A 12138-nucleotide genomic window follows, 5' to 3' on the forward strand; every position below is an offset into this window, starting at 1 on the left:
AAGAAAATGTGTGTAATACTATCACAATGCACAGCATGTGTCCAGAAAATGCTAAACTTAAAACATGTTTATTAATCAATTGCGGAAAGAAAGAAAAACGTATTGTTGGGAATAGTATCAGGAAGTTGAGATGGTAGAATGTTAGACACACCCTAAAAACCTTCCCCATGTGCCTAGAAAGACCAAAATATCTTATCTACTCTTGACTTTCTGTAAATTACTCTCAAAACACTATAAGACAATTAATGGATATACTATGTGATGGGAAAATATAGCTCAGATCCTATACGGTGAACAAAAGTTCGGAAACTTAACTTTGGTCAATTTTGATTCCACTTTAATAATACCAATTGGTATTGTATTTTATTACATTTTAATCGTTGATTAGTCATCTTTACAATGAGGTATAGATTGTAAGGTTCGGGCGTTCGACCCGTCCGTGGAATGAGCAACACAGCTAAACGTGTATAACACATATACTGACGCAGAGACTGCCGAGCCTATTTCAATGCAGCACACGCTGCACTGACATCCTGTCTGGAGCGTCCATCTTTAATGCTAAATAAATAGCGTCAATGCTAGCGAACTAAAATGAAGCCATCCTTGCTCTAGAAAGCATCTAAACCACCGGATAATCAGCAAAGACCTCCGAACATCGCGCATTTTATCCAAACCATGGAGAGCTCCATAGATTTCGAGTTATTCAGCTTTTTATTCAGCCTGTATAATGGGAGGTGAATGGCAGCGCTGTTGCGCAATCCGGTCTAGGATCGCTAAAGAAGGAAAGGCCAAGCCAAAATAATAATAATACAAAAATAAATCAGCTATCTGGTTTGATATCAATAATAAAGCTTATCAGACGGAACATTACGCCAGAAGTAGTTGCTAGTTGGATTCCATCTGACGGAACGTTCCGCCACGAGCAGTTAAACCGTTAACAGGACTTTGTTACAGTTCTTATATAGTCCCAAGCACTTAAAAAAAGATTGTACTTGGTGTCAGTAGGAATAAGTAGGAGTAAGACAATTGTCTAATTGTTACCACTTTAGCGCCTTGGCAGTAGGATAATGTGTAGGGAAGTCTGTTGCACAGAACCCTGTGCCATGGGCACAGCTTCTATTTAGCTTTTAAATAGGCTACATTTAAAAGAAATGTCCACACACTTACTTATATTCATAATAAATCATACAATATGGTAGAATATTTTGCTCTTGTCCTATATGTGTGCTTACGTTATAGGTCTATGTACAAGTACATTTTGGGGTGCTTGGTTGAATTTTACATTTCATTGTGCTTCATGGTGTTTTGCATGGTGCGTGGAGTATGGTTGGTAGTAGTTGGTAGCTAATCTAAATACTAGTCTGTGTATCTTATCTATTAGTTAACAGCAGTGAAGGATGGAATATACCTGTAGGTCACAACACCAATGGTAGAACACAATGTTGAGTGCAGTTGTTATAATGTATTGCAGAGAATTAAATCCATGATGCCGATACCAGTATCGGAAAAGTTGACGATACTGTCTAAAATGCTGGTATCGATATCGGTGAGTACGGTATGCAAGTCTATGCCATTCCGATACCACGTAATTCATCACATGTTTATTTCATTTACAGTTATATTTTGATTGATTCAGTTGATGTTACATGACTGTTTTCTATTGCATGTGCGTGTGCGGCGTGTGTGTGTGTGTGTGTGCGTGGCCCCTTTAAAGTTAGTTTCTCTTACCGTTAGGTTATCCTCATAGAGTTTGAGGTCATAGCCACTTAGCTCGACACAGAAAATGATTGCGGTCACGCCCTCGAAGCAGTGGATCCACTTCTTCCTCTCCGAACGCTGTCCCCCCACGTCCACCATCTTGAACGTGAGCTCCTTGAAGGTAAACTTGTTCTCCACGATGCCAGTGGTCATGTCGCGGGAGCGCAGGATGTCCTCCACGGTGGGGATGAACTCGACCGCGGAGATGCGGTCCAGGTCGTTCAAGTAGTAGGAGGTGTTGTCCTCCAGGTGGTACTCGTTGGAACGCTGGAAACACTCTTGCACCCCCGAGTCGGCCCACAGGCGCTTCATGACCCCCTGCAGCTCCAGCGTGATCTCCCCCTTGCTCTCCGCGGGGCCCGTGAGGGCGAAGAGCTGCACGGCGTCGTACGCACGATCGGCGTCGTAGAAGTCGATCTTGAGGGTGGCCAGGGCCCGGATGATGCGCGTCAGGGAGTCGATGGCGTTGTAAAGGATAAGGGGCTTGTATTCCTTGCAGGCGTCCAGGTTGAAGCCTCCGCTGTGGATGATCTTCATCTGCTTGACGATGGTGCTCTTGCCCGAGTTGCTGGTGCCCAGCAGCAGGAGCTTGATCTCGCGCCGCTGGCGCTGGCTCTCCGAGCGCAGGTGGCGGTCGATCCGCCGCGAGCGCCTCGCGGCTTCCTTCTCTTCTGAGCTCTGGCGGCATCCCATGGTGCCCTGTGATATATTGCGCACACAGGAAAACGTGGCTGCTCGCTGGAGATGCAAACAATAATGTGAATGTAGAGGGAAGGACAAGTGATTTGAGTGTAGAGTTGAACTTAATGTTCGGACTTGTACTTGCAGAAGCTTGCCGGGGGCAGAGATAGTCCAAACCTGCCAATCTCCTGCTCTTAGAAAAAGTAAACCACCACAGAAAAGGTGTGCATCAGGAATGTTTTATTCTCCTTGTACCGCAACCTGGTCTGGAAGTCCATGTGATGGCATAACCCACGCTTCAGAGCTGGCCTTGGCACGGGGCTCTACCAGGACATGGTGGGATGCCAACGTGGAGCCTGGCACTGAGGTTGGACTGCCTGCTTGATGCCAAGGGAGCGGTGGGTCCCTCGGTAGCAAGGGACTCCCCCTGAGAGGAAGTGCCCTGGAGGAGGGGTTGGGGTGTGGCGACAGTGTGTGTCAGTGAAGACAGTGTTTGGGGTCGATGGGTGTGAATAACGAAACCCCCTTGCACTCCACCCACATGGTGCTTGTAGTCCCTTTTTGTCTCGCTGCCGCAACTGTCCACGTCACTCCGAGATCTCTGTGGGACGATGACTGAAGGCGTCCAATTCTGCACACAGAATAGTGGAGAGAGAAATTAGCAGTGGTTCCCCCGGGGAGAAGCGGAGCAGTTTCTCAGCCAATACACAGGTTAAAAATGAAGAAAGAAAGAAAATACCTAGATAAAAATAAATAAAGGACAAAGTCATTACTGACTTTTCCACATCATCAATCGTCAAACGGTCAGTGTTGTGTGCCTCAGACCAACGACAATGTTGCTGCGATACTATTTCACTGTATCGACTACCTCTTTACTCTCCTGTTCCTGACACTTATACACTTCCCTTATCGCAGTCCTGTGTTGCCATATAGACCATGATGCAGCCACAGAAGATCTCACTTCATGTTTCCATTTAACTCATAAGCACACGCGCCTGGCAACACATGCACACATACAGTACTATGCACACACATGCACGCCACACAGTCATTGTATGAATTTAAGCAAAAATAACATCTCATTCACACACACACACACACACACACACACACACACACACACACACACACACACACACACACACACACACACACACACACACACACACACACACACACACACACCCCTTCCACTAAACACTTACCGGTAAGCCTTTTTGAAAATAGGAGACTACAAGCTCACAGCGTGTGTGTGCGCGCTGCAACACCTTATGAGCCTGTAGATCTGCTATTTTTGGGGGAAAAATCATCTTGATAAATCTAGCACAAAAATCTTTTCAGATGGAGGTCTGCGGTCATTCAAATACATATCAATTAGGGGTTCTTTGACATGAAAAGGTTTGAGATACACTGTTCCAGAGAGCTCTGCCTCCTAAAGCGCCACGTGGTCAGAAGCTGTTTGGGTTTGGGCGGGTGTGGTGTGGGCGGGTGTGATTCACACAGAGCCTGTCATCACCCTCAGTGTCACCTCCTGTCCACAGTGATCAGCTGAAGGTCAAACTCAGACATATCCAACGTTTGAAAAGGGAAACAGATGCAAATTTTTATTTTAAAAAGTAATATGTTTTCCCTGGAACAATCGGCCTTCCTGGAACCCATTCACACCTCCAATCCACCTCACCTGGCCTCGCTTAATCTGCCCTCAACCTAGAGTGGTTTGCAGCTAAATGACATCAGGTGTAATGTTTATTTACTATCGCAGTGGAAAATAACTGGCATGAGCCAGCAGGTGCCTCTCTCACTCTCCTCTTGCATACAATCTTCTTCACACAGCAAAGCCTCTTCTCATTCCCCATACATCAGTTGTGCGTTCTGCAGGTGAGGTGCTACAGTCGGCGCCATCGTAAATAATTTCACCAAATTGATGGTGAAATCAATAAAGTCTGTTTTGACATATCAGGCATTTGGTAGGCACCAACTATCATTTTCTATTACATGCATATGACAAAATACTGAATTTCTGCTGAATTTTGATGACATGGATTTGGAGATTGTACAATAGTCATCTATTTTAGAGCATAAATTGTGAGCAAAGACAGGTTGAGAACAGTGAATATGCCTGTGGGACTATGTGATAAATAGATGCACATTGGGATAGGCGGTATGCTCTTGGCTGTGTAACAAAAGTGAAATCATGCTGTGGCCTATTTTTTTGTTGCCAAAACCATACTCCCCAGACCTGTAAAAGACATAGAGAGGGAGAGAGAGAGAGAGAGAGAGAGCATGATGCAAAGCTGTCAGTGAAGCTCAATTTATACCTGAAAACCGCTATTCTACAAGCAGACGACGCATCGCTGATGCAACGCGTTGTGAGCTTGTAGATAAGCTATGTTTAGTGCGTGACATAAATTGGGCATGAGGAGTAGGTCCACTCTTCGAAGGATTGTAAAGACAAACAGAGCGGAACGAAGCCATAACAGAGCATCACAACACAAACACAAAAAGAGAAGCCTATTGTTCCCCTTGGCTTCAGGCATCTGACTACCCTCTCTCAGAGCCTGCCAAACCGGTTAACCACATGAACCCCTGCTCTGAAAATAGCAGATCTACAAATGGACAATTTGCAAGCTCAAAGTGCACCGCAACACACTGCGCTAGGGGCTTGTAGGGCTTTAGTCCGACAGTCATTAGACCGACGACCAATAGAGCACCGAAGTCCTGACGTAACTCGCTCATCCCGATGATTCCCCTGGTTCGCGGAAGTGATTTCTCTATGGAGAATAACATGGGGTGATCTTAATATCGTCTACTATAAGCGTTGTGGTCCAAAAATAAACAAGCTGTCTCGGCGTTATTGTCAGGTAGGTGTCTCTGTATCGTTTGCAACAGTCAGTCACTCATATATGATACAGTCTGCTTCTAGCAAAAATCTAACTAATTCAGTAGCAGTAACATTAGCGTTTTCTCTCAGTCAGTTGATTCTTCATATCCATATGAGTGAAGCGGCCGGGGTGACATGTTCATTTTTCAAACACAGTTGTTATATGAGGCGATCTCAAATCGCCTCAATGGGGATTTCAATGCAACTAAACAAATACATGAACCTGGGGACAGACGCCCTCTACTGAAAGTGACGTCAGACTTCGGTGCTCTATACCTCAAACCCTATTGGTCAGACAGTCATTAGACCGTCAACCTACCTCAAACCCTAACCTAATCATAACTGCAAGCACGGGAGCAGCGCATGTTCGAGCGCTAGTCCGACTGTTGTTCCCGCATGTCGGACTAATGCTCTGTCGGAATTACCAACGGATCCCAGTCTAGAGACTCTAGTCTAGAGTCTAGACCAGTGATTCCCAAAGTGGGGTCCGGGGACCTCAGAGTTAAATTAACATTGATTTTACAATACAAATTGGGGGTCCCAGAGATAGAAATTATGGGGGTTCATAGCCTATATTGCACGTAAAACTGGGGGGTCCTTGAAATTGAACAGGTTGAAAAGTAACGTCGCTACATTACTCTCATAGGAGAACACTCAATATAAAGATTGTGTGCAGATTCATTTAAATTAGCTGTAATTAATTCAATAGGCTAATATGGAATAAGGCATACAAGTTCTGTCTGTCTGTCTGTCTGTCTGTCTGTCTGTTTGTCTGGTCTGGTCTGGTCTGGTCTGGTCTGTCTGTCTCTTTCGCTCTTTCACTCTCGCTGAGCAAGCTCTCCATTGGCAAACAATGATTTGCACTGACGTTGATGATCTCCATATATGGCCATATCATATGACACCAGACACATGACACCAGACACAACGGGGTGCATACTTAGTTTAGACTAGTCATTGGTTAGACATGGGTTAAGGTTAGGTTTAGGTGTGCTGCCCCGTGGGAGGTTAGGTTTAGGGTGAGGGTTTGAGATTGGTTGTAGACTGTAGGACTAATGACTGGTCGAACCAATGACTAGTCTAAACCAGAAACTGTCTAAACTAGTAAGTACTGCACCCGACACAACTGAAACCTTTGCCTAACAATGCTGACATGTCCGAATCAGCGCAAATTAGTGATGTTCGGCAAATAGTTTCTCGAAATGTAGCGCATGTCCATATGTGGGCATAAATATGTCCAGTTTTGCGCATGGCTAATTGTGCTGACGTCAAACCGTTGCCAAGCAATGCTGATTTGCACTTACATTGGGCTTTGCATGTCCATATTTGAACATAAGCCGACTAGTAACTGAAGACAGCTATTGACCACTCTTTAGTGAAATATTCTAATCTAGTTGCAAACTTGAAATGGTGTAGATGTGATTTGCCATGCAGTTGTACTTTAGCAGAGAGTCACAGACACACCAAGCAATGTGAAATTATTGCCTGATAATATGCTCAACAAAGGTTCACAAGATACCTTGCAGTTGAAGTATAGTATAAAAAGTAAGTATGCATCTATATATAGCCTACCTCGGCTATATATCCTCATATATATCTATCCACATTCCCAGACATCAAACCAAGCGTGTTGTGGGTTATGATTTATGAAGAATGCACAGTTATGATTAATTCATGTACAAAAAAGGAAGACGTGTCTCTTTAAGGGTAAGTGAGTGGAGGGAGAGCCGGCCGTATAGGGGCCATGAAGAGAGGCCAGTCTCTTGTTTTATCATGAGAGCTGAGGTAACGTGATAGCCAGGGTGAGACCGGCCCTGTCACTCTGTAGCCTTTTCCTTTACGTCTCTGTCTGCACATGGTACAATAATACTCCTCCCTCTAGCCCCCACACCCACCCACTCACACCCGGTCTCTCACCTGACATTATTCATTTACCGTGCTACAAATAATTAACAATCGTGATCTTTTATCAGAAATTATCACATGAAAGTCACAGTCCAATAAATGTTGTGTATAATGGACTTTTATCACGTCGAGGTTGACGAAAGTGTTTAGGTCATAATTTGGACTGAGAAGGAATTTCAGGCGAGCGACACAATCACACAATGAACCGTAAATGAATCTGCTGTCATAGGTTGTGCATTCTGTGAAATCATTATTGACACAGATAATGTCATGTAACGCATCAGAATTTACAGACAAGACTGTTGTACCCTGCATGTAAATATTTACAGTAGTTTCCAAAAGGGTATGGAGAGTGCCACATGACATCATTTCAGTAGAGACACAGATACTAAAGTGAATGGATCACAAGGTGGGTGGGGACAGATCAATAAAACAGTCAATGAAGAGAAATAATTACTCACAACATGAAATTACATCCATTAGACACCGACATGGAAAAACAAAATACTGTAGCTGCTGAGTACTTTAGATCAAATTAACTCAAGAGACACATGGTATGTAATCATCATAACTAGAAAAATCACACCCGTGTGATGTGAGTGGTGCAACTCCGTGTGGGGGTCCCCGGAACTTCAAGACCCACAGGAACCAGGCCCGGTTTCCGGCGAGCCGCCCCGCGTCCGAAAGGGTCGAGAAAGGACAGAGTTACCGTGTGGGGGTCCCCAGAGGGTCACAGTACACTGTACTGTACTGTACTGTACTGTACTGTACTGTACTGTACTGTACTGTACTGTACTGTACTGTACTGTACTGTACTGTACTGTACTGTACTGTACTGTACCGTATAGGAGTGGTTGCACCACTCAAGAATGTGCTCCTCTGAGTGGATATATCTCCACCAGGCTTTGTTGCAGTGTAAGTCATGGGTTGCAGCCGTCAGGACACGGGGAAGCTGGGGGGAATAGCATTTTTTTAACATGAGGTGCAACTTTACGCATTTGTGGTGACAATCTGGGGTAGTGGGTCGGTCATGAACGATCGATTCATAAGAGCTGGTTCTTTGCCGTGAGTGTGAACGAATTCGTTCACGTCTTGAAATGATTCGGTTCACGTTTTCGTTCACCCCCCCCCCCCCCCCCCCCCCCCCCCCCCGCCCACACACACACACAACACACATACACACTGCACGCAGGACGGGAGGGGCGTGGGTCTGCGTGCTGTTCCACAACAGACAGACAGACACTCAGACAGCAGACATGTGCATTGCATTGCAATTTTAATTGAAAAATGACCACTGTTGTGTGTTGTGTTAATGTGTCTGTCTACAAAAACAGGTAGTAGCCAGTTAGCACTAGCCTGGATGGGTCCAGATATACTGTACCTGGCTGGAACCCAGGCTAAGTTAGCACACCATTTAACTAGAGATAAAGATAACAATGGTGATCGCCATGCGATGGGCAATTGACACGTTTCTGAATAAATAACAGATGCAAATAATATGCCTATGCTATTCACAACATAAATTAGACGGTTGAGGCAAGACGAATTTTTTACGTCGCTTATTTACATTTTTATTAAAGGTTTTCTGAGCTCAATTGCACCCAAAAAACATGAACTTTTAACATTCAGTATATTTTCTGTGGTCTGGGGTTTTCTGGCTCAAACAAGTGCTCTGATTTGCCTGTGGACGGTGATGTTAAGCCCTAACCACACCAGAGGGTCGCCATGCAACTACTTGCAACCATTATTCCCAATGGCAGTTGCAAGGAGTTTGTTTTGTAGCAGGGAGTTGCAAGGAGTTGCAGCTGGTGTGGTTTGAGTCCACAAATCCCATATATGACATAGGAATTTGCCAGCAGATGTTACTGTTGCCTGTTTTCATTGTGCCACTGAACGGTGAACGTGAACGAATCATTTGAACGGATCATTGTCGCGAGCATGAACAAAATCGTTCATTCACTGAAATGAGCCGTTTTGCCCACCACTACATGCTTTCGTAGGTGCATGTTTGTGCAACAAACCGTAGGCCCCACCCACACAATTTGTGATGGCAAATACAGCCAAACGGTATACAGTATCAAACCCTTGTTTAATACTAAGTGATATAAGCCTCACCACTAGGGATGGAGCTTGAAACCTGAGCAAATTAATGACAAACTCGATAACAAATTTATACCCGGTATCAATAAGGTTTGGGCTTATCGTCGAACCTGATATTATCGAGCATATAGTGGCCCATGATGTCATGTTTATACAATCAAGACAAAACTACACTTACACTTGTCAGTGTAAGTGTAACCTCACGTCACCAGGCTTTCCACCTCGGAGGAAAGCCTGGTCTGTGTTACTAAATCGCGTATGATTATCAATAAAAATTAACGAGCTCCATCCCTACACACCACAGATTTAAAAAGATGTTTTGGGTTCGGATAAATGAAAATAAGTGATGTAGCAAACAAGAGCTCATTTTATTAACCTGTTTTGTTCAGAAAACTTGTATTAGTCTCACGAGGTCTTATGTCTTCACTTCCAGCATTGCAGGGTTTGAATCGCGACTCAGCATATTTGGGTTTTGCCAGAGAATGACTCCGGTAAAAGCATCTCGCTGGCTGGGCTGGTACTGGCCAGTTCACATGTCATTACAAACGCCTCAATAGTTTTGCACCAAATGTGAGATATCCATCTAATCATCATATGGCTATACCACAAAACTATCTAATTAATGTCATACAACAAAGCATGATACTGTAAGTAAGGTTGATACCCCAGACCCTATTTTCTGCATACATTGAAAACCGTATGGTATGGTGGTAAAAAAAATATAAAATAAACATTGACATTTGGCGAGGCGGAACACATTGTGAAAACAATAGAACTGCATGCACACTATTCAGTGTGCTACAGCGTGTGTGACTGTCATACGATAAAGTCTAAATGAGGCTTACGTGGTTAACGAAGCGAACGAGGCTAAGTGGTTTTAGCTATCTTTTAGCTTTTTTTTCCCTTTTTTTTAATGAGCTGTGCAAATGTGTGCGCTAATGTTTTGGTTGGCAGGCTAGGCGTTTCAAGAGAGATCAGTTGCAGGTGTTCAGGGTCAGCATGAACAGGCAAAAGTGGACAGGCGTCGGGCAGGACTTTTAACCTATTCTGGACGGGAACCCCTTTTGGTGTTTTAAGTATAATGTTATACTTTAGCTATTGAAAAATAGCAGATCTACAAGCTCATACAAGCTACAAGCTTTTTCACGAAAAAAGTTTCTTTAGTGGACGCACTCTGAGCCCCCCACCACACGTATACAATGCACCTTTTGGCCAGAAAGGGATTTTGTTTGCGCCCTCTAGCCTACCGATATTGACAAGAGAAAATCTCATAGACAAGATTTTTCTATCCAAAAATGTTATACGTGTGGTGGGGGGCTCAGAGTGTGTGGAAAGTAGGCTTTCTAATAACACAAGCCGCCTTTGTATTGGTGAGAAGGTAAAACATTCTTTAGATTTCTGGAACAGAGGAAAGGCTGGTCTGCATTTCAACAGTCAACAGTCCCATAGCTCTAATGAAGGCATTAGAGCTATGGACCAGAGCTAGTCCTTGACATGAAATAGTTTGAGAACCGCTGACGTAGAGTTTTTCAGAAAACTGTCAGGATTTAGAAGACATTTGTAGAATCGTCCTCACGTGTATATGGGTTAAAATAGTGAAAATAGACGACGTTGTAAAAAAAAAAGGCTTCGCTTTGACTGGCATTTCTACCGTGGTGCCTTGGCTAATGCCAGGATGAAAATCATTGCCTGAGCAAAACTATTTCTCACCTGCAATTTTGCCAAAACATATTTGCATGAAAGACAATAGACAAAGAAGAACACCATGGACTGCTCAGTTAAAGAAAAGCCATTAAAGAAACTGCCAGATGTTGGCACCTGTCCAGGGAGAGTGACACAGAGAGAACACAGCCCATTTACAGTAGGCATTAGTTAGGGTCCCATAAAATATACATTTGGCCCCATTCTGTTCCCCTTTAGAGTGGGCACATATACTTGTAACATAAAGGTGTGGTCTGAACTCTGAATGCAGTAGCCTGTCTGCAACATCAAATCAAAGGGACATTTCACCCTTTTTGCAAAAGAATATATGTTAATGACGTTTAGAAGATTTAGAACACTTTCCTGGGGGTCTTTATGTGTGTAATATGTGGTTTTAGATATTTTAGATTTTAGCAGTGAGCCCAGTGTCTCTGATGTCATGGACACTGGGCTCACTTACTTCCTGGACTACATGTTGTCTCTGTAAAGGCCTATTCATAGTCTGGATTTTCGGTGGTGAGGTGACCACCACTCCGGTGGTGAGTTGACCACCGGAGCTGAAATAACGTTGAGCGGTGGTGAGTAAAAACAGAGAGAAGGGCTGGAGCGGTGGCGGTGGTTTGCTCTTCACTGCGGCTCGTGACGTCATGTTGTAGTTCGGTGATCACCTAACCACCGGAAATCGAGACTATGTATGTGCCTTAAAACAGCTCTCCCCCTATCCACGAGGAGGAGCAGTGCACCAAAGCATTATGGAAATTGTAGTCCAGGAAGGAAGTGAGCCCAGTGTCGATGACATCAGATACACTGGGCTCACTGCTAAAATCTAAAATATCTAAAACCACATATTAGACACATATTAAAGACCCCCAGGAAAGTGTTCTAAATCTTCTAAACGTCATTAACATATTTGTTTTTGCTATAGTCCCTTATAACTCTTGTACTGAGATGAATAAAGACTGATGATCTTTACTGTTCGTGCCATGGGTTAGACCAGACCTACTGTACCTACTGTAGTTTGACACCATTTATCCCTCTCTACCACCACCACCACCATACAACAGGCCTAGCTTTGTGCAATAAATAGATGCTTATATAAGTAGCCTACTGAC

General features: G+C 44.0%; 1 protein-coding gene across 1 annotated transcript in view; it reads right to left on the minus strand.

Moving 5' to 3' along the window:
* gnaz (guanine nucleotide binding protein (G protein), alpha z polypeptide) overlaps window positions 1–12138 on the minus strand; it is a gene marked incomplete at its 3' end in the record, with an annotated part of 47571 nt that overhangs the window by 10599 nt on the left and 24834 nt on the right. The window contains exon 3 of the mRNA XM_083793726.1: window positions 1729–3070. Within this exon, the coding sequence (XP_083649852.1) occupies window positions 1729–2451 (723 nt within the window). The 5' untranslated portion in view covers window positions 2452–3070. The remainder of the gene's footprint in view (window positions 1–1728; window positions 3071–12138) is intronic.

The sequence above is a fragment of the Protomyctophum parallelum genome, assembly GCF_964188405.1.
Source record: "Protomyctophum parallelum genome assembly, chromosome: 21".
In the NCBI taxonomy this organism is placed as follows: Eukaryota; Metazoa; Chordata; class Actinopteri; order Myctophiformes; family Myctophidae; genus Protomyctophum; species Protomyctophum parallelum.